Source organism: Chiloscyllium plagiosum, unplaced genomic scaffold (assembly GCF_037043375.1).
Source record: "Chiloscyllium plagiosum isolate Xiang-an unplaced genomic scaffold, Cpla_swu_hap1 HiC_scaffold_16, whole genome shotgun sequence".
In the NCBI taxonomy this organism is placed as follows: domain Eukaryota; kingdom Metazoa; phylum Chordata; class Chondrichthyes; order Orectolobiformes; family Hemiscylliidae; genus Chiloscyllium; species Chiloscyllium plagiosum.
Window position 1 is genome coordinate 35,429,318 of NW_028270154.1, and position 22,660 is coordinate 35,451,977.

At 41.7% G+C, this 22,660-nt stretch overlaps 2 protein-coding genes across 2 annotated transcripts in view; one reads left to right on the top strand and one right to left on the bottom strand.

The window, feature by feature from the left end:
- The window catches only part of sar1b (secretion associated, Ras related GTPase 1B), a 28,876-nt gene extending 25,180 nt beyond the window's left edge, over positions 1-3,696 (bottom strand). Inside the window, exon 1 of the mRNA XM_087995283.1 lies at positions 3,538-3,696. The gene's annotated coding sequence lies outside the window, so the exon portion shown is untranslated. The remainder of the gene's footprint in view (positions 1-3,537) is intronic.
- A 6,778-nt stretch (positions 3,697-10,474) lies between these two features.
- Positions 10,475-22,660, top strand: part of LOC122556590 (protein transport protein Sec24A) — a 62,066-nt gene continuing 49,880 nt past the window's right edge. The window contains exons 1-2 of the mRNA XM_087995284.1: positions 10,475-10,603; positions 21,038-21,583. Coding sequence (XP_087851410.1) covers positions 10,516-10,603; positions 21,038-21,583 — 634 coding nt within the window. The 5' untranslated portion in view covers positions 10,475-10,515. The remainder of the gene's footprint in view (positions 10,604-21,037; positions 21,584-22,660) is intronic.

The window sequence follows — 22,660 nt, forward strand, 5'->3', positions numbered from 1 at the left end:
TATACATTCACGTGTAGATACTTTAACAGATTTCAAAGACAGGAAGTAGTAAGATTTCAAGCAATGAGACACAGAACTCCTCACAGAAATACACCTGAAATATTTCTGTTCCATTGTGCATTTGACAGATTCTTGATCAATAGGGGAATCACTAACATTCCCTGTAGCCAAAGGAAAATGCACCAAAGTGGATGTGAGGATTGTCACAGATCAGCCATGATCTTACTGAATGGCGGAGCAGGCTCCAGGGGCCGAATGGCTTGCTCCTATTCCTATTTCTATTGCTTTTGATCTCATCTAAAATTTCCAACCTAAAATATTTTATCCTCCAAAATTTCTGTTCTTAAAACCCATTTTTTAATCACTGCTGGCAACATCCCTTCTCATATGTCCTCCTCCAATTCAAAGTCCACTTTTGATGGATGATGTTGCTACCAAGCACCTTTAGCATTTTTTGAAAATGTTAAAAGGCATATTAATTGCAAACATTTTTTAAAATTATTTTTGTGCTAAACTGTCCCACTGATTAAACTGAAATTTTCCTAACTAAACAAGTGTTGTTGCTGTTCTGACCCAGCAAAAATATATCTAGGTTTGTAATACTTAGACTCAAACTTTGGGATAAATAAAAGTTGTCAGAGGATCTTCTATACCTACTACCTACTTTGAAATGGTCTTCGAAACGGTCACCCAGCACTGAAAGAGTTAATTAAAATGTTTTGATAACGGACTGATTTTTATTGCACAACACAGGACTAACAGCTGCCTATTGCATGTGAGCAACCAAAGGTCAAACAACATGCACACATGGCAGATTACACCACATGCCAGTTGGGTCACTGACACCATTGGTATACTGGGAAAAAAAAATCCTTGGATTGTCCACGTCAAACCCTGTAAATCTGATATGCCTCAAAAGCCAAAAAGGAAAATCACTGCCCCAGAGCAGTTTGCACTGTGTACACAGTTTTACACGTTTAAGGGACTAACCCTTGAGACAAATGTGATAATTCTGAACTGTGAAACATTCACCTTGCACAGTATGACATATAAACTGGTTCCTGGCATTAGCATCAAACAAGAAACCAAACAAGATGCCTGGATCAGCACAGATTACCATCATAATAATTTGTACTGTCTATCAACCGACTCCCTATCAAAAGCTACGATTTAACAATAGACTTTGACCCATCCTGTACTTTTATCAAGCAAATGTGCATGTTTATGCTTGATTACTAAAGAATCAAAGATTACCTCAAGACACAGGCATAAAGTCACCCAAATTTCCTATTCTTACTCACTAGCTAATGAATGGTTTGTTGGACAACTACTGAAGAGTTGCTGCAGTGGAACTTAAAAAAAAAAATCACAAATTCCAAACAATGAGATAATTAGATTTACTTCGATGGATTTTGAGGAGAGTTGGCAAGTGAAGCAGTTTCAATTGGGAATTCCACAGTGCCAGCGTCAGATGTGAAACGGCACACAAACACCAAGTGGTTTTCAAAAAACTAACTGAACTAGACATAAATCGTCCCTCTGGTATAAAATGGTCTCTTTTTTGGACAGAAGATCACACATCCCTTATATAAATCTCCCATTAAGTACTCAAGAACTGAAAACCTAGAATTCTTGTTTGGTCATGGGAATTTACTTAAAGTTTTAAAAAAAGAGACACCAATGGATTAGCTGGAAGAGTTTGTATTGCCGTTTATGACAATAAGAATTTTATAAAGCACAGGAAAATATTGGCAAACTCAGACTGCCACCTTCAACAGTGTCCACTTATAAGTGACACCATACGTTAAACTAAATATTGGCCACATAAAATATAACTGATCACATACTTTCCCTCAGCTGTATGATAAAAGGTGTGCATAACAAAAAAGATGAAGGGGATGCTAGAAACATAACAGAAACAAAAACACAGTTGGAAATTGTGCAGATTTAAATACGTTCAACCTCAAAAAGCACCAATTCAAAAAAAAAGCGCTTTAATAATCGTACCCTCCTAAAATAAACAAAACCAGCACAGGATCGTACAGCATAAGATTATTTTAGGACATATTTATTCCTTTCTTGGAAAGTCAGATAATCCCAAATTTCCTTAATAAGATGTTACCAGATGTGGATATTTGTTAATTGTTCACAAACTAAAAAATATTTTAAAATAAATTTGTTTTATGAAAATAGCATTTCTATTTTCTCTTTTATATAACTCAGTCGCACAAAGTGTTGCTTAAACCTGCTAAACCAAGGAGGAAAGATTCAATTAAATTGGGTTTCAAAATGCAGTCAGAACTAAATGACTTGATTCTACTTCTGCTTAGTTCCGTTGTCAGTCAACTCTTAATTCACCAACCAACCAGAGCACTATGTCAAAGGTGCTATATGAACTGTCAAGATCCAGCTCCTGTATCCTTCCTTACTTCCTTAAGGTTAGAAACTCTTCCAAGATTGGCATTACGCAAACCATTATTCTATTTCATCACTGCTATTCCAAAATTGTAGCTACTGCTACCTTGCATTAGTCATACTATATTCTAACATCCCCAACTCAAAATGTGATGCACCTGTTATACATGGAGACGAGCTTGAATATTCAAAATCTGCAGGCCTCAGTCCTCACTGCAACCAATTATCAGTTTGAAATTCAAATATCGCCTTCCCATGGATTTTACTGCACAGCAGCATTACCCTCAGGACATATAGTGCATTCGTTAAATGTGATAGCATTTTTTGATTAGCTATTTAAACACTGGATGATTGTCAATACTCAAAAAGAAGTTGGCAGGACATAGAGGCAAGAATAGTAAACCAGGTAGCAAACGATTAACAGTAAAGTGATTGAACCAGCAAAATAAGCAACCAAGTCGCGTCTTATTCAAAACAAATGAACTATATCTTTACCTCTGAGATCTGAAACTCAAGAGGGAAAGAAACAAGGATGGGCACAACCCTTTGATAACAATGTTTTTTTGAAACCTAAACAGAATGGAGGGTGATGAGATTTCACCTGTAGGAAAATGCACCTGGGATTCGGTTAAAACTTACTGTGTAACATCGGGGTTATGTTTCAATATTAAAATCCAAATGGGAGTGGGCCACAGCCGGACAAAGTAGCAATTCATTAGTATCTAATCGGCGTCCCAGCCGCCGCATGCCCCCAGGTCCTGGGAGAGCGGCAGAAGGGCAAAGGGAGGATGGCCGCCAGGGAGGGGACGGAGGAGGGCAAAAGGTGGTCTCTACTCCGGGGATGGAGGTGAGAGTAAGAGGAGATTCGGTTAAAAAAAAGGGGGAGGGGAGGCGGACAAAGATAGGTGGAAATCATCAAGGGGCTTCGGGGGCGGGGATGGGGGTTGGTAGCAGAGAGTCTCCGAGTGAGAGGGGAGAGGGGTTGGTGGCAGAGAGTCTCGGGGTGTTGTTGGCAGGGAATCCCCTGGGAGGGAGTCACCGGGAGATAGATGAACACAGCGGTACTCCGCTGCCCGTCCTCTCTTCTCCAGGACAGCTATCGTCAGGCGATGTGTAACTCACCGGGAAGTGTAAGCGGGAGGAGACCGTGACTCAGCGCCGGGATGTTATCCAAGGCTCAGACCGAGTTGGTTATCTTTTTTTTTCCGCTGCTTACAATCACCTGAGCGCCGTCAAAGCCACGACACAACAATGGCTACCGCTTCACTTCCGCTACGTGCAACTTGCTCACTCTTCCCCCGCTGGCCGCTGACTGCCACGAAACCAGTCCCTTGCTCCTCCTCCCCACGACAGCGGCTCGGAGAGATTGGTCCGCCCACCAAATCACCCTGAGCGGACTTCACTCTCAGGAGAAGGCAAAGGGCATCCAACTGCAAGATTTAATAATTTACCCGGGAGTGCAAACAACTCAAAATAGGTATTTCAGTTGGGATCCTGTGACTTGACAGATAGCTTTTTTTCCCCAGTGAAATTCATAACTTATTTTAGTGAGAACATAAATCTCTGTTAACGATAATAACTTTGAGAGGGCTTTCAGTCTACGTTTTGCAATAAAACATGTGTCTCACAATATTTCCAGTGGAATTACCTTGACAGTAGTACAATTTGCATTATTACATTTCATGTTTCTAATGGTAATATATTTTGTCGGTTGCGTATATCTGTGAAAACCATGACAAGACAGAAAATCTATACTAGAATCAGGTATAAATATTGGCCACGACATTGAGGAAAACTCCCTCATTCAAAAAAAATTCACGGTGTCGTTGGCTGGGTCAACATTTCTTGCCCATCCCTACTTGCCCTAGAGAAGGTAACGGTGAAATGCCTTCTTAATCGCTGTGAGTCATTGTGCTGTAAGTACACCCACAAAGACGTCAGGGAGTGAGATCCAGGATTTTGACCTAATGACGCTGGAGGCATGGCAATATATTTTCCAAGTTGGAATGGTGTACAGCTTGGAGGCGAACTTGCAGGTGATGGTGTTTCCATTATCTGCTGCCCTTGTCCATCTAGTGGTCATGCTCATGGGCTTGGAAGATGCTATTTAAGAAGCTTGAAGAGCTTCCGCAGTGCAAGTTGTAGATAGTATACCCAGCTCTTACTCAGAATTATGGTGGAGGGAGTGAATGTAGTGCCAATGTAGTGCCAATCAAGTGGAAGGGTCACTCAACCTGAAACGTTAACTCTGATTTCTCTCCACAGATGTTGCCAGATCTGCTGAGCTTTTCCAGCAATTTCTGATTTTGTTTTTGATTTACAGCATCCACAGTTCTTTTGGTTTTTATTAAATGGATTGCTTCGTTGTGGATGATGCTGAAAAATGTGTTGCTGGAAGAGTCAGGCAGCATCCAAGGAGCAGGAGAATCAACGTTTCGGGCATAAGCCCTTCTTCAGGAATGAGGAGGGTGTGCCAAGCCTGCTTGTTGGGTATCGGGTCCTTCGTTCTGCTGAGTTGTTGTCTGAGCGTGGCTGTTGGTTTGTGTGCCGTTATGAGTCCTAGGGGTCGCAGCAGTCTGGCTGTGAAGTTGCGCGGGTATCCGTTTTTGGCGAATACCTTGTATAGGTGTTCCTCTTCTTCTTTTTGCAGTTCTGGTGTACTGCAGTGTGTTGTGGCCCTTTTGAATAGTGTCCTAATGCAGCTTCGTTTGTGGGTGTTGCGGTGGTTACTTTCATAGTTTAGGACTTGGTCTGTGTGTGTGGCTTTCCTGTATACCCTTGTAGTGAATTCTCCATTCGGTGTTCTCTGTACCATACAAGGTATTCGCCAAAAACGGATACCCGCGCAACTTCATCAACAGATGCCGAAGAGAAAGACCACGGAACGAGGACATACCACAACCAAAAGGACTAGCCACACTACCATACATCAGGAGCATCTCAGAACTGACAGCCAGACTGCTGCGACCCCTAGGACTCATAACGGCACACAAACCAACAGCCACGCTCAGACAACAACTCACCAGAACGAAGGACCCGATACCCAACATGAGCAAAACTAATGTAGTGTACAAAATACCATGCAAGGACTGCACAAAACACTATATAGGACAAACAGGAAGACAGCTAACAATTCGCATACATGAACATCAACTAGCCACAAAACGACACGACCAGCTATCCTTAGTAGCCACACATGCAGACAACAAGCAACATGAATTCGACTGGGACAACACTGCTATCATAGGGCAAGCCAGACAGAGAACAGCCAGGGAATTCCTAGAGGCATGGCATTCATCCACAAACTCCATCAACAAACACATCGACCTGGACCCAATATACCAACCACTACAGCGGACAGCTGAAACTGACAACCGGAAGCGGCAGGGACAGACCACTATAAACACCGGAGGAAACATCAAAGAAGCGCTTCGCAGGAGGCTCCCAAGCACTGATGATGTCGCCTAGCCAGGGGACGAAACGTTTGCAACAAAAACTTCCAGCTCGGCGAACAGAACCACAACAAACCCTCAGGATGTTGATAGTCGATTCAGTGATGATAATCCCATTGATTGTCAATGGGTTAGATCCTTTCTTGCCAGAGATGGTCATTGCCTGCCACTTGTGTGTAGACAGGCAGGAGGCTGAAGGAACACAGCAAGCCAGGCAGAATCAGGTGGTACAGAAGTCGATGACAGTATATTGTGACAGAAATGTTAGATGTCACTTGCCAGCCCAAAACTGAGTATTTTATATACAGTATACTCTTCTCTAAATTAATGCCATAGCATCTTTTATATCCATACCCACAAGATCTTGATTTAATATATTGTTGAAAAGATAGCACCTTTGATAATGCAGTATCCCCTCAGTTCTGCACTGGAGTTCAGCCTTGATTTTCTGTGCTCCAGTCGAGTGGGAGTTGAACCTGGAAGAGGTGAGTGCCAGCTAACCGAGCTATAGCTGATGCACACACAGCTGCTATAGCTGATAAAAAGAAAAATTGCCCATTTTACTGTTAGTAAATGTTGTCAAACTTTGTTTGATAATGTAAAGCACTTAAATACAAGATTAAATTTTTGTTGAACTAACATTGTGCTAAATCAACTTTAGGTAGTTTTCATTTACCTCTGTGTAGACATTAGTCCACAGCACAAATAATCCTTAAATTTAACTCTGAATGTGTTGGTTTTCCTGGTTGAATTGACCTAGAAGATCATCTATGACCGTATTGAATATGGAGTATGTTCAAAAGGTCTAATTAATGCCCTTCTTAGATTATAATCACAATTTTTATGGGAATGTTAACAGAATTACAGGATATGTTTAATCATTATGAAAAAGGCATTGCTCAAGTAGCGTGATGGGAATTTTATTTTGAAGCAGCTTGTGTTGTAGTTGATGTGCGAATCCTTCAGTTTGGTTTATAGTGTATGAAAATAATTGTTAAATTGGTCATGCTAAATTGCCCATAGTGTTAGGTGCATTAGTCAGAGGGAAATGGGTCTGGGTGGGTTAATTAACAGAAAAAGTGTCAAGAATCAGAGGCAGGGAGAGACTAGTCCCCCAGTTCTGATCATGAGAGAAAGGGATGGGGCTTGAGGCTGAGCCAGGCTGGGTTTAATAAGCACTGACCTTGTGTTCACCTCTACTGGTGCATACTGTGACCTGGTCTTGGTTCAATTTGTATAAGAGTATGATCTTCTTTAAACTGGGTATTCTTCCTCTTGTCCCCAGTCTGCTTTGTGAATGGAGTTTTGGAGAGTAGGAGGAAGGAAAAGTGTGCCTGGCTCCAGCAGGCTCAGGACTCACACCAAACTCTCTCTTGCCCTACCCTCCATCCTGCACAACGTCACCCCCTCCTTTCCATCCATTTCTACTCTCTCATACACACACTCTCTCTAGTTTCCTTTTTTCCACACTCATGTACACAACCTTTACTCTTCCCCTCACTCTCTCATCCCCCTTACACATTTTCACCCCTTCCATCTCAACCTTCCATCACACACTCCCTTTCTCACTCTCATACATTATCATAGAAATCATATAATCCCTAGAGTGTGGAAACAGGCCATTTGGCCCAACAAGTTCACACCGATCCTCTGAAGAGTCATTCACCCAGACCCATTCCCCTATCCGTATTATTCTACATTTACCTCGACAAATGCACCTAGACTACACATCTCTGACCACTATGGGCAATTTAGCATGGCCAATTCACCTAACTTGCACATCTTTGAATTGTGGGATGAAACCAGAGCACCCAGAGGAAACCCACACAGACACGGAGATAATGTACAAACTCCACAAAGACACTCGCCCGAGACAGGATTCCAACCCAGATCCCTGGTGTTGTGAGGCAGCAGTGCTAAGCATTAAGCCACAGTGCCTCCCCAAGACAGACACTAATGTTGCAACTGTGAATCCACTATTTGCGAATCACGACTCCACACTAGAAGCACTGAACACACAACCTTGGTGTTATTAGCACAATGCTCCAATCACCGAGCTAGCCGACAGACTGACCTACCCCACTGTTCTGACTGGTGTCTTTCAGAATGCTGTGTTCTAGGGTGAAATACAGAGTTTCCTGATCCCCTTGGAGACTCATCCCCTGATGTCTTCTTGAGTTGATACAAAGTATGTTTTGGTTGGCCATACCATTCTCCTCCAAGGCCTCTCAATTATTATCCAGCAACTATGGACTGTTCTCCCCTAGTTCCTTCCTTAACTATCTAATAAAGCCAAAGAATCGCTTGAAAAGATTTTGCTTCCTCCCATAATGTTACCTATGGTGTCTCTGCCTCCTTTGGTTCCTCTACTGTTACAAAATTATCAAACATCCTATACTGAATGAACAGAAATTTCCTACATTTAAGTTTTGGGAAGACTAAAGCCAGCTTTTTTGGTCCCTGCTCTGAATTCTGTTCCTTAGTTACCAATTCATTCCTCTCCTTGACACCTTGAGATTCAGGCAGTCTATTGTCAACTTTGATTCCTAAGAAAGGTTCCAATCTCATACTTACAGAAAGGAACAGCTATTTTCACCTCCAAGATATCACCCAATTTAACTGTCTCAACTCAAACATTCAGGTCTTAGTTACATTGAGATGCAAATATTCCAATACAATTGTGGCATTCTATCCTCTGCAAACATGAGGGTTTTTAAAACTCTGCAAGTCATAACTTTCAGTGGGTTCCTGTCACCCCTTTGCTCACTGAGCTACATTGATCCCAAGTCAAGCAATATCTTGATTTCAAAATGCTCAACCTTGTTTTGAACTCTCCAAATAGCCTTGCCCCTCCCTAACTCTAATCTCTGTAAATGCCATAATTCTGAGATATTTGCATTCATCTATATCTGCTACATTAGCATTCCTAGTCATAATTATTTCACTATTAATAGCAGTGTCTTCAGTTACTAGGTCTCTGTGAAATTTTCTCCCTACCTTCTTGCCTCTGCACTGCACATTTCTGCATTGATCCATTACTTATAATTCTTCAATCAAGTTGTTGGTTATCTTCATAATTCAACATCACGATGCATTTTACAGTGCTCCTGTGAAGTCCATGGGATGTTTGATTACGTTAAACACACTGTATAAATGTCAGATACTGTGCTTTATTTAATAATAAATGACATCTTTGAAGGAATTCCAAACAATTGACAAAAGGGAACTATAGTCAAGAGTGTGGTGCTGGAAAAGCATAGCGGGTCAGGCAGCATCCGAGGAGCAGGAGAATTGACATCTCGAGCATGCCCAAAACATCGAATCTCCTGCTCCTCGGATGCTGCCTGACCTGCTGTGCTTTTCCAGCACCACACTCTCAACTCTGATCTCCAGCATCTGCAGTCCTCACTTTCTTCACAAAAGGGAATTTAACTAATTGAGCCAACAAGTACATCTTTGTGCTCCAAATTGGCTGACTTAAATTAATGGGCTTGTTTTGTTCCCATATCTCTTTTTTTATCATCTTACTAAGATATTCTTATATATGGTCACAGTCTGTTTCAATTATTTATTCCATCGTGTATTCCATACCTTTGATGTACATGTCTTCTAACCTCTAAGTTCCATTCACACTGTATCTATGCTGCTTCATTATTAAACCTTCAATCTGTGATCCAATAAATTTCCATTTGCTAAATGTAAGCAAGCCTTAAAAACATGGTTAATCCCTAACTGAAAGAAAAGTCACAAATTTTCAAGCCTTTTTTCAGCTTTGAATGTGCTTACTTTGAGGTCATGGGCCAATAGATATCTACAGTTCTCCCATAACTGAAATAATTATAATGTGTAATCCAGCCAGTCCAGTGTAGGCAATCTGTTTAACACAGGATTCCTCAATCTGTCTGATCATAGCACCAGGATCAACTTAAAAATTAATATAGTCTGCAGAAAGTATTTCATAATCAACTTGTTCAAGGATGCTATGACACTGCTGCAAAAAAAAACCGTTTCCAACTGGAACGAAAGGACAGTAAGATCACCTGTAATTTTCAGTCACGTGACTAATTTTAGGATTCCAAATGAAGCTGTGAGGACTTGGTAAATTAATAGGGACTTTATTTTAACTTTAGAGTCTTCGGTACTCTACAGCTCAGAGCTAGATATTTTCTAATCAACTTATTCAGAGTACTTTTACACAAGTAAGACTTGAACCTGGGCCTCCTAGCACAGAGATAGAGGCACTACCATTGAGCCATAATGACCCTTAACTACTGCTATAACGGTTCTGTACATCGCTGTCGCCCTTTACATGAGACTGAGTTACATTTTATCCAGAATTAGACGCTTAAGAATAGCCCCCCTTTTTTTAAAAGCAGCTTTTGAAGTCAGTGTAGGTCGCAGAGGCAGACATGGTGTTCCATAGGTTTCCGTCCCTTCACTTTAAGGTGTCACACCGGAAGTGCCACGTGTATTGAGTGCGCATGTGCGGGCACTCCAGGGCCGCTTTGGTTTCCGCTGGCGACTTTCCCTCGGGTCGGGCGGCAGCGACGTGTGTGCGCGCGCGCGCGGTGGAGGCAGCGTCACAATCGGAGGCGGGAGCTGTTTGATAGGGGGAGGGTCACAGAGCCGGTCCCGTTCCGGTGCGGCCATGTCTGGGGGCAGCGGCGGTTATAGCGTTGGCGGTGGGCCCCCCCTTATTAACGCCGGGCCTGGGGCCCCGCCAGCCTGCCACAACGGTAAGCAGGGGAAAAAGCCGGAGTGTTGGGCGGGGAAAGCGGTGAAGAAACGGAGTAGGTGTCGGAGGCGATCCTCCTGGCGTTCCCGGGAATCGCCGTGTGCCTGTTCCCCCCCCCCCCCCCCCGAGTTGATCGGACCGTTAGGTGGGTTGGGAGGGCGTCGTCCTCCCCGGTTGAAGTGGTTTGCTGACGGCGCCTCGGCTCTCCCCACCGCCGCCCCGGCTCTTGTAAACGTGTCGGTGACGCCCCGAGCGACTCTCCCTCCTACCCCCCCCCCCCCCCCATCAGCTGCCGCTCTTTCGAAACCATGGCGCTGAAGTCACCCGATCCTCCCTCCCCTCCCTCCATGTTGCAACTCAGTGAGGAGTCGTGTTCGTTTCTTGCTATCACTCGCCTCGTTGTGCTAATTTCGTGCCGCCGGTGTCCGATTTCCGCTTTTTCCGTTTTGTTTTAAAGAGATCATGGTTTGATAAATGTTTCATTCAGTTTTTCTTCTGCGGGCCCCCACTTCGTGTTGAGTGGCTTGTACCTTGCCTGCAACTGTCACGGTTTATATTTTCCAATGAATAAGGTCTTGGTGGACTGGCCTAAGGTGTTCACTTCCCCAACTGGACCTGCGGACTCAACGGTGTATTTGTGATTAGGGTGGAGGGGTAACAATTCACCTGGAAGCTCCTCTCAGTGCTCCCAGAAGGGATATTGAAAGCAGATGTGTCTATGTCTGTTGGACGTCAGTTTCAGTTTTCGTGCCACGTCTCTTCCTGACTAACCAAAGGGCACCCATTTAAAATGATACGCAAAATAATCCCTGTCTAGGTGCGTGTTGGGGAGGGGGTGGTGGTGTGGAGGAGTAAAAGGTCAAGCAGCGACCTGGAATAGACTGCATGAGTGTGTGGTGGGAATAAATTAGTTATGGCATTTAGAGGGAAAATGGACACTTTCAGAAGAAGGATTCGCAGGGCCCATAGGAAAAGGCAGTGCAGTGGCACGAGATTATTTGATCGAGTAGAGAGCTGGGATTTACTTGATGGGCTGATTGGTTACAAAAACAGGGACAGCCATTCTCTCACTCTATATGTGAGGAAAAAAAAGTAGGGGATACTTTGGATTTGTCTCATCAACAACTGCACAGTTTGAGTGGCTCCAATTTGGAGATTGTTCTGTCGGAGCGTATTAAATAGTTGATCAGGCCCATGGCTTGCTGACCAAAGCAAAGCCCCCTTGAAAGCCAATAGTATAACTTTACAAAATTATTTCTTTGCTTTTACAATATTGATATACCAGGAAGGATCCGACTCTTCTCTAATTCATCTTGTTCTATTCAGATCAAGAATAGAGGTGAATCAGTTTTTTTGTCTTGAGTTGCAGTAATAGTATGTTTTGTTTTGAGCGGGTCAACAAGAGACAGCATTGTTGCAGAACTAAAACTGAACTGTACTCAATGGATAAAACAGCACTTGTAGAGATGATTTTAGTTTTGAATATGTAATGGCAGTGATATAAGAACTTGATTTACAGCATTTGTGTACAATCCTTTCTACCATAAACCCATAAATGACCAGAATTTTTGATTTCTCAAGACTTGGAGTCTTCACCTCTCATTGTCTAATCCAGCAATAGAACCAATAAGTTCCTACACTTAGCTGTCAAATGATGGCATGGAGAATATGTAGACAGGAGCTGAAAATGCCATTATTTTGTAGCAGTTAACAAAATGCTCTGCATTGTGGTAACTCTTTGTGATGAACTAAAATTCTCAACATTTTCCCCCAATTTTGTCATCTCACTTTAAGGGTGAAGATCCCAACATAAAAATGTAGTTTTGAGGGTTTCAAAGATGATGGTCATGTTATCAACAAGAATTGGCTGTATTAATAATCAAACTTGAAATAAGGTTGAGAGAGATTAGATGGGGTGAGCAGGGTTATAATAATACCAATCGAATCTGTGCTATTTTGACAGCATAAATTACAGAACAAGATGAACTGCTATTTATTTCTAAATTGATGCAATAAGAATTATTAAAATGTGCTACCACCTTTGAATACTGTAGGATGCAACCTGGGAATGTTGGGTCACATGTCGTCCTCGCTTACTCTTGTAAAGCATAAACCTCAAGGTTTAAAAAAAATCTTATTAAATATGATGAATAAATCAAAGAAAAATGTGTTACAGTAGCACAACGTTGCAGCCGTATGCTGTTTTCAGGGGAAGTGATAGCCTAGCGGTATTATTGCTGGACTGTTAATCCCGAAACCAGGGAATGGTCTGAGGATTTAAGTTCAAATCCTGCTATGGCAGATGGTGGAATTTGAATTCAATAAAAATCTAGAATTAAGTGTCTAATGATAACCATGAATCCATTGTCAATTTTCAGGAAAAACTTATCTGATTTGCTGATGCCCTTTAGGGAAGGAAGCTGGTATCCTTACATGGTCTGGACTGCCTGACTTTAAATGGGAATAAATGTTGCCCTAAAATAAAAATGAAATGTCTTCTGTGGCAAAAATCAGGTGTATTTGTGTACTTTGTTTATGTACCTGACAAAAGATTTCCAAGCCTAGAGGCATTCATATAAGAGAAACCTTAAATTATCTGTGTCGACTTCAGCATTTTGTTTCAGTGCTGGCAGGGAAGCTCTGGTTAAAACAGTTGTGACAGCATGTATAAGGCTAAATTACAGGCAATTAGCCTGTGCACTTCATTTGTGGAAATAGCTTCCGACTGCATTTAATAATCAAACTTGTATTATTTTCATATTGATGTACATTTTGATTGTTGTGGAAGGAATGAGAAATTCAAAATTTCAAATTTACTTCTGTGACTCAGTTGGTCCACACTATCAGTTGCTAAGCCAACCAGCTTTGACGTTTAATGAGGGTTTGCAGCTGTTTTCAACCATGACAGAATTGGAGGAAAAGTTGGTTTATGCTTCTGATTGTATTCCTGACATCTGTGGCAGAATTAAGTTTGTAGGCCAACAGTGGAGGACCGTATTACTCTAGACAGTATATCGTATCTATGTTCAGTAATTTGCTAACGTCCATTATGTAGGGCAGAAATGAAGATAGGCTAATTGGGTGAGGACCCAACAGTGACTGGAGCCTTTCCTGAGCGTAGAATCAAACTCCTGTCTGTGATAGTGTCCTTGGGTTCAGCTCCCTCCTTGCTATAGATATGTATCACAGTACTTTTGAGCAGGTTTATCAAATCAACCACTTTTTAAGTGAGGGAAGAAAATTGATGAAAGTAACACAAAGGAAAGCTGCTTCTGAGTCTCGAAGCTCTTTTGACTTGAGTTGATTAACTTAGTCCAGATGCACATGGTGCTTTGTACAGACATCTCTGATGGGAATGACACACATCCAGGTTGTTAGATGGTGAAGTCAGACTGGCTTGATGATCGTTAGCATTCCATATATATTCAGAGGGAGACGTAAATATTCAATTCTTTTGCTTCATCATATTGCATAAATGACATCGACTTGATAAAACTTTCAATATACACTTTGTGTGATATATGTTTAAGTATTTCATAACTAAAAACTACTAATCAAGCAATTTTCTTTGGGATGTAGTTGTTTCTTTGTTGCTTAGAGTAATCAGAGACCATCTTGTTTTGAATGTAGCTATGTTAATGTCATATTTACTGTTGAGAATTTTCTCAATTTCCAAACCTTTTGGATCCCAGTTTCTCATTATTACTGTTTCTGAAAGAACCGATTTTAAACCGCAGTTTAAATCCTCATTCTTGGCTGATCAAGTTTTGAAGGTTCCCAAGAATTTTGTCAGGACTGGAGTCTTTGAGTTATAAGGAAAGGCTGGGGCTTTTTTCCCTGTAGCATTGGACCTGAGGGGTCACCTTTAGAGACAGTTATAAAATCATGAGGGGCATAGACAAGGTGAGTAGCCAAGGTCTTTTTCCAACGGTCGGGAGTCCGTCGGGAGGGTGTATTTTTAAAACTAGAGGACTGCAGATGCTGGAGAAATCGGAGACGAAAAGTGTGGCACTGGAAACGTACAGCAGTTCAGGTGGCATCTGAGGAGAGTCGATGTTTCAGGCATAAGCCCTTCATCAGAAGTGTGTGGAGGGGGGGTTGGGCTGAGATAAATAGGAGGGTAGGTTCGCGAGGGAAGGTAGTTGAGAGGGCGATAGATCCAGATGCGAGGGAATTGATAGGGTGGAGCAGATAGGTGGGAAGGTAGATGGACAGGTAGGACCCGCATGGCCCTCAGCTCTGCTTGCCTCTTTGTTGGATATGTGGAAAAGTCCATATTCCACAGTTGCACTGGCACCATCCCCCACCTTTTCCTCCTCTACATTTACTGTATGCGTATCACTCGTGCTCCCACAGGGAGGTTGAACAGTTCATTGACTTCATGAACACCTTCCATCCTTAAGTTCACTTGGACCATCTCGGACACCTCCCTCCCCTTCCTGGACGTCTCCATCTCTAGCACGTGACTCAAACACTGACATCTACTTCCAGCCTACTGATTCCCACAGCTACCTGGGCTACAACCCCCCTTCCTGTAAGAACATTATACCTTGCTCCCACTTTCTCCACCCCTGCCATATATATCAGAGATGTACAGCATGGAAACAGACCCTTTGGTCCAACCCGTCCATGCCGACCAGATATCCCAACCCAATCTAGTCACACCTGCCAAAACCTGCCTCATATCCCTCCAAACCCTTCCTATTCATATACCCATCCAAATGCCTCTTAAATGTTGCAATTGTATCAGCCTCCGCCACTTTCTCTGGCAGCTCATTCCATACACGCACCACCATCTGTGTGAAAAAGTTGCCTCTTGGGTCTCTTTTATATCTATCCCCTTTCAACCTAACCTATGCCCTCTAGTTCTGGACTCCCCAACCCCAGGAAAAGACTTTGCTTATTTACCTTATCCATGCCCCTCATATTTTTGTAAACCTCTAAAAGTCACCCCTCAGCCTCCGACGCTGCCGGGAAAATAGCCCCAGCCTGTTCAGCCCCTCACGACAGCTCAAATCCTCCAACCATGGCAACATCCTTGTAAATCTTTTCTGAACCCTTTCAAGTTTCACAATATCTTTCCGATAGGAAGGAGACCAGAATTGCACGCAATATTCCAACAGTGGCCGAACCATTGTCCTATACAGCCACAACATGACCTCCCAACTCCTGTACTCAATACTCTGACCAATAAAAGAAAGCATACCAAACTCCACCTTCACTATCCTATCTACCTGCGACTCCACTTTCAAGGAGCTATGAACCTGCACTCCAAGGTCTCTTTGTTCACCAACACTCTCTAGGACCTTACCATTAAGTGTATAAGTCCTGCTAAGATTTGCTTTCCCAAAATGCAGCACCTCCGCATTTACCTGAATTAAACTCCATCTGCCACTTCTCAGCCCATTTGCCCATCTGGTCCCGATCCTGTTGTAATCTGAGGTAACCCTCTTCGCTGTCCACTACACCTCCAATTTTGGTGTCATCTGCAAACTTACTAACTGTACCTCTTATGCTCGCATCCAAATCATTTATGTAAAACATAGAGGACCCAGCACCAATCCTTGTGGCACTCCACTGGTTACAGGCCTCCAGTCTGAAAAACAACCCTCCACCACCACTCTGTCTTCTACCTTTGAGCCAGTTCTGTATCCAAATGGCTAGTTCTACCTGTATACCATGAGATCTAACCTTGCTAATCAGTCTCCCATGCGGAACCTTGTCGAACGCTTTAATGAAGTCCATATAGATCACATCTACTGCTCTGCTCTCATCAATCCTCTTTGTTACTTCTTCAAAAAACTCAATCATGTTTGTGAGACATGATTTCCCACGCACAAAGCCATGTTGATTATCCCTAATCAGTCCTTGCCTTTCCAAATACACGTACATCCTGTCCCTCAGGATTCCCTCCAACAACTTGCCCACCACCGATGTCAGGCTCACTGGTCTATAGTTCCCTGGCTTGTCCTTACCGCCCTTCTTCAACTGTGGCACCATGTTTGCTAACCTCCAGTCTTCCGGCACCTCACCTATGACTATCGATGATACAAATATCTCAGCAAGAGGCCCAGCAATCACTTCTCTAGCTTCCCACAGAGTTCTTTGGTACATCTGATCAGGCCCTGGGAATTTATCCACCTTTACCAGTTTCAAGGCATCCACCACTTCCTCCTCTCTAATCTGGACATTTTGCAAGATGTCACCATCTATTTCCCTACATTCTATATCTTCCTTATCCTTTTCCACAGTAAATACTGAGGCAAAGTACTCATTTAGTATCTCCCCCATTTTCTGCAGCTCCACACAAAGGCCTCCTTGCCGATCTTTGAGGGGCCCTATTCTCTCCCTAGTTACCCTTTTGCCCTTAATGTATTTGTAAAAACCCTTTGGATTCTCCTTAATTCTATTTGCCAAAGCTATCTCATGTTCCCTTTTTGCCCTCCTGACTTTCCTCTTAAGTATACTCCTACTTCCTTTGTGCTCTTGCAACATTTAAAAAAAACATTTGGACGTTACATGGATAGGAAAGGTTTACAGGGAAATGGGCCAAAAATACGCAAATGGGACGAGTTCAGTTTAGGATACCTGGTCAGCATGGGTAAGTTGGGCCGAAGAGTCTGTTGCTATGCTGTATGACCCTAAGGTACCCAAGAATATTGTCATAGTGTTCTATTGTTATTTTAATGAAACATTGTATGGAGGCTGTCTGGTCTCTATCTTAAAGATTGACAATTCAGTTGCTAACTGGTGAATTATATTTTGCTCAGATCATATTCTCAGATGAGAAGTTTAAATCCCTGCTGTCTCCTTGAAATAGTAAACTTGTCTGAGTATTTTCAGGTTTTAGCGTAGGAGTTGTGGGTTATCGTAAGCTGGTCGTGTTTGGAAACATTGACTATAATAATTCAAAATTCCCTCTATGTGGGAAAAGTTCCACTGGATGGAAAAAATTCTAATATAATGCCTTTGTGCAAAAAGAGAGGGAGCTGGAAAGTATACTGGAGACCGGTTCGTTAAACGTGTCATTGGAACTTGTTAGAATCCATCATTCAAGGAAGTAAGAACAAGACATTTGGAAAGCCAGAACGCAATTCATCTGAATTAGCATTGTTTTATGAAGGGTAAGAGTTTTTTAGGTAGTTAATGGGGGTCCTGCAGATGTAGTGTATCTCGATTTCGAGAAGGCGTTTGGTAAAGTGCCACAAGTAAGTTAATACCCAAGGTATGATCCCATGAGGTTGTTAGATTCTTTTTTCTTGAGTGTCTTATACACTTATTGCAACTGCAATATGCCAATTTTTGTGAACAGCCAAAATTTATTAAGCAAGTGCAAGTTTTGGAGGATTAATTAACACTTCGTAATGCTTGTGAAGCATGTCAAGAGAAGCTCTCTCAATAAGGGAACAGTTTTTCCTTTATACAAAATCTTAGATCATAGTCAGTAATGCCCATAAGACAACCCCCAGCCACACCCCCGCAGTCATATGCCACCCAAGACACAATACAATACAGACACAATACACAATACATCTCCAGAAACAATGTAATATAAATCATCCCGTAATGGTAAGATCTGTTGTAAATCTTTTTTTTTAAACTACTGGATGTGGTCAGAATTTTAACTACACTGCTCCTATTGATTCTGAATAGCAGATGATGATGTAATTTTTTTTTACTCTGAATAGTAGGAGAGTAATCTTTTTTTGTACATTGTACCTGCAAGACACAAACATACCACCCTACTCCCGAGTGATATTCTTGAAGATCGGCAGAACAAATTAACCCCTTAACATCTTTAAAAGCTTGAACAGAGCAATGGCTGAGAAAACAGAGTTGTAATAAATGGGTCTTTTTCTGGTTGGCAAGATTAACCAGTGGGGTGTTACAGGGTTTGGTCCCCAAGGCCCCAACTATTTGCAATCTTTATTCATGTCTTGGATGCAGGATAGAAAGTACTATAGCCACATCTGCAGATGCCACTAAAATAGGTTGGAAAATAAGTTGAAATGAAAAGATATGAAATTTACAAATGGATAGTGAATGGATCAGAATCTTAAAGATGAAGTTTGCCATGAATAAGTGTAAGGCTATCGATTTTGGTCAGGAATAGAAAGACAACTTGTTATCTAAGTAGAGAACCTGCAGAATACTTTGATGCTAGAGGGATCTAGGTACCCTTGTGTATGAATCACAGAAAACTCGAACGTTTCCAGATATCACTGGTAATAAGGAAGGCAAATGAAATTTTGGCATTTATTGCTAAAGGAATCGAGCATAAAAATGGGGAAGTGTTGCTACACCCGCAAAAGCATTAGTGAGTCTGCACCTGCAGTATGGTATACATTTTGGTCCCCTTACTTGACAAGGGATGCAGTAGAGGTAGTTCAGAGGAGATTCACTAGATTGATTCCAGAAATGCGGAATTTGTCTTATGAAGAGGGATTGAACAGTTTAGACTATTACTGTCTGGAGTTTAGGTGACTGTGAGGAGATCTAATTGAGGTATGTAAAGTGTTAAAGGGATCGACAAAGCCGACGTAGAGAGGATGTTTCTCATAGAACAATCTAGAATGAGAGGTCATAGTTTTAGGATAAGATTTAGTATATTTAGGATTAGATTTATTGTCACTTGTACAGGCATACATGAGTATAGCAAAAAGTGTATAAAGTTGCCATCTTGGGTACAAAGATGCTCAAGTATAAAATCTTAGGTAGAAGTTGGAAAAATAAAGAATTAAAGGTAAAAGTTCAACATTAGCCTCTTGAAAACAGGGAGTCCATTTTGGGCTTCCTTGAAGCTGGGAGTTTGAGTCCATATTGGCTCAATTCTCCTCCACCGATGTCGAGGAAAAAGAAACAAAAAGGGGAAAATTGAAAAGGATGGAGTGGACGAGCTATGCCTTAGGAGCCTACTCTGTTGCCATCTTGGAATGCAGTACAGGAAATATTTTAAACCGATGAGAACGAACCTCTCAAAGGATTGCGAACCTGTGGAATTCATTATCTCAGTGTGGTGGATGCAGGGATAATAAGTTTGAGGAGATAGACAGACAGATTTTTAATTCGTAATGGTTTAAAAGGTTGTGAAGAGCGGGCAGAAAAGTGGAGTTGAGGCAGAGATGAGATCAACAATGATATTAAATGGTGAGTAGGCTCCAGGGGCCCCTAGTTCTTGTGTTCTAAATACATTAGGCTTGGGAGGAAATGGAGGCTGTTCAGCCTAAAGGGACTGCTCAGATATACAATCATATCTGGTAATGCTCAACTTGATTTTGGTGCTTTCCCTCCATAATTCTTAATTCACTTGGTGGTTAGAAATCTGTCTAAACATTGAACCTTGACAGCTATTTGCAGTGGAGAATTTCATAGATTCAACACCCAATGAAAGCTTGAATCTTGGTGATTTCTGAATGAGGATTTGAAATTCTCTGTGCTGTAGCTTTCAGAAGTCTTTGACCATTTTAAATAATTTTCATCTCTCCTATTCTTCCTGTCAAAGTGGAATACCTCACATTTTCCCACATTATAAGCTACTTGGCAAATTTTTGCCATCCATTTAACCTATCTATAATTATCTGCATACTATGTCATCTTTGGCACTTGCTTCTTGTCTATTGTTGTCATCTGCAAACATTGCTAAATACATTCACTTCCCTATCCAAGCCATTAATATATGTAGTTTAATGCCAATATGACAATTGTGTTGGGATTTACAAGAATATGCTTGGAGAGTAAATAGAGTACTCAATATGTCTCTTATTTTTTTCCACTTAAGTAAATCAAATCCATTCCAATTAAGTATTATCATTAGTCTTATGTTTTTTTAAGTTGTGATCAGTGTTCTGCAGAGCTGTTAACTGACTTTAAAATCTGAAACACTATCCTCAACTTCATTAAAAATGCTAAATTAATATTGTCCAATTTTTGTGAAGAATTGTGTTTTGCATCTTGGCAGTTAAGTGACAATGGGGTAGTGGTAATATCTCTGGACTATAATCCAGAGTGTAAACTAATGGAAACATGGATTCAAATTCCACTACAACAGCAGAGTAATTTCTGGAGCAGAAAGCTGGTCATGGTGATTGTGACCTTGACAGCTTGCATCAATTATTATTTTTAAAAAAACTACCTGGTTCACTGAAGTCTGTTGTGAAGGAAATCTGCCACTCTTGCCTGATCTGGCCTACATGTGATTCTGATCAACAGAAATGACCGATTGGGCCATTGAAGGAGGCAGCAAGCTGCTGCGTTATAGGACAGTTTGATGGGCAAAAAATGCTGGCCTTGCCATTAATATCCACATCCCATGAAAGATTTTTTTCAAAACATTACTTTCAATACAAGCATAAATGCCAGAAATAAATTTGCTTGTTTTCTGTAAATCTGACATGTTATGGCAATTGTGGTTTGACACTGTGATTGTTGTTCCTAGGCCCTTTGATGAATCAACACCCTGCAGTCCCTGGTGAGCAAGGATATAGAATGGCTCCACCAGCACCATATTCACAGCAACAACCAGCAAAGAACTTTCCACAACCTGGTAGTGAACAGCATCTTGGTAATTTTCAGACCTTTGGGCAGACTGCCAGCAGACCTCTATTAAATGCTGTCCAATTACAGAAGGGTACTTCTGATGGACAAAGTGTACCTATGGTTGCATATCCAGGTTCTTATTCAAGAATGCCACTGCCTTCTCAAGGTTCATTTACACCTGCAACATCTAGCAGTGTTCTCCCTGGAGCCTCAGTACTTCCACAGCCCAGCTGGCAATATGGTCCTCTGCAACAGTCACATCCTGTCAGCCAGCTTCCAGGAGTGCAAGCAAACCATGTTATTTCAGCTGCAGGGACTGGTCAGGGACGATCACCTTCAGAGCCCTTGACCAATGCCTATGGAATTGTTGGTCCAAAGCCAGCTATGGGTAATCAATATGAAAGTACACTTGGAGGAACATTTGGTCAGAACTACACAAACCAAGGTAAGTCAGAATTTTTTCTTCTGTTTCCCTGATATTTCAATATTAAAAAAATGTGTTGGGTATTGATATTCTTATTGTAAGGGATAGGTTAGTTAAGTTGGCTACACAGCTGGTTTGAATAGTGACAACAACGGCAAGGGTTCGATTCCTGAGATTATCATGAAGATCCTGCCTTCGCAAACTCGTCCTTGACTGAGGTGACCCTCAAGTTAAACTCAGTATGAGTTGTCTGTCTCTGTCTATTAAGAAAGCAGCTCTGTGGTCCTCTGGGAATATGGTGACTTGAGATAGAAAATGTCACTCGTGTTCATCTGCTTATTTGTAAAAAGTAAAAAAGAAAATCATTGGTAGAAAGCAAAATTCCAGTTTTTCTCACTGGAGTGGTATTCATTACAGCAAATAGGAAAATGGTCCAGTTTTAAAGCAATGGTATGAATGAATTAGAAAATTCAAGAGCAGGAATAATAGCAGAACTGAGGTTAACCATCAGGAAAAGTTTAAACATGCTAGGATTCTTTGTACAAATTGGCTAAGAGGTAACTTGGTGATCTTCAGACACTATAAAGAGTTTGGTCGGGTAGGTGAAAAGATGATTCTATTCGTGGGAAAACCGAAATTTGAGGTTATATAAATCGCTCTATTTAGAGTGTGGTTGGCACGTGGAATTCACTATTGCAAGGAGTAGCTGTGGTGATCAGGATAAAATGCATTGACAGAAAACTAGATGAATGTAGAAGGGAGAAGGGATTAGAAGGATATTCTGATCAAGGCCTGGAAGAAGATTAAATGGAATATAAATATTTGCATTGACTGTTGGCTTGATTAGCCTGTTTCACTTGTGTAAGTACTATGTAAATCTGAGCTTAAAAGTGCAGCCCTCCATGCCCCACAGCCGAGCAGCAAGGTTGGAATTTTGGTCTGACTGTTCTCCTGGATATTTTGTGTCGTGGCTTGTCATTGCCTCAGCTGGACTTTCATATAATGTATGAACATATGAATTAAGAACAGAATTAGGCCCTTTGGCCTTGGAGTTAGGTTTCCTGCTTTTGTATTGAACTATATGTTGAATTGATTTTG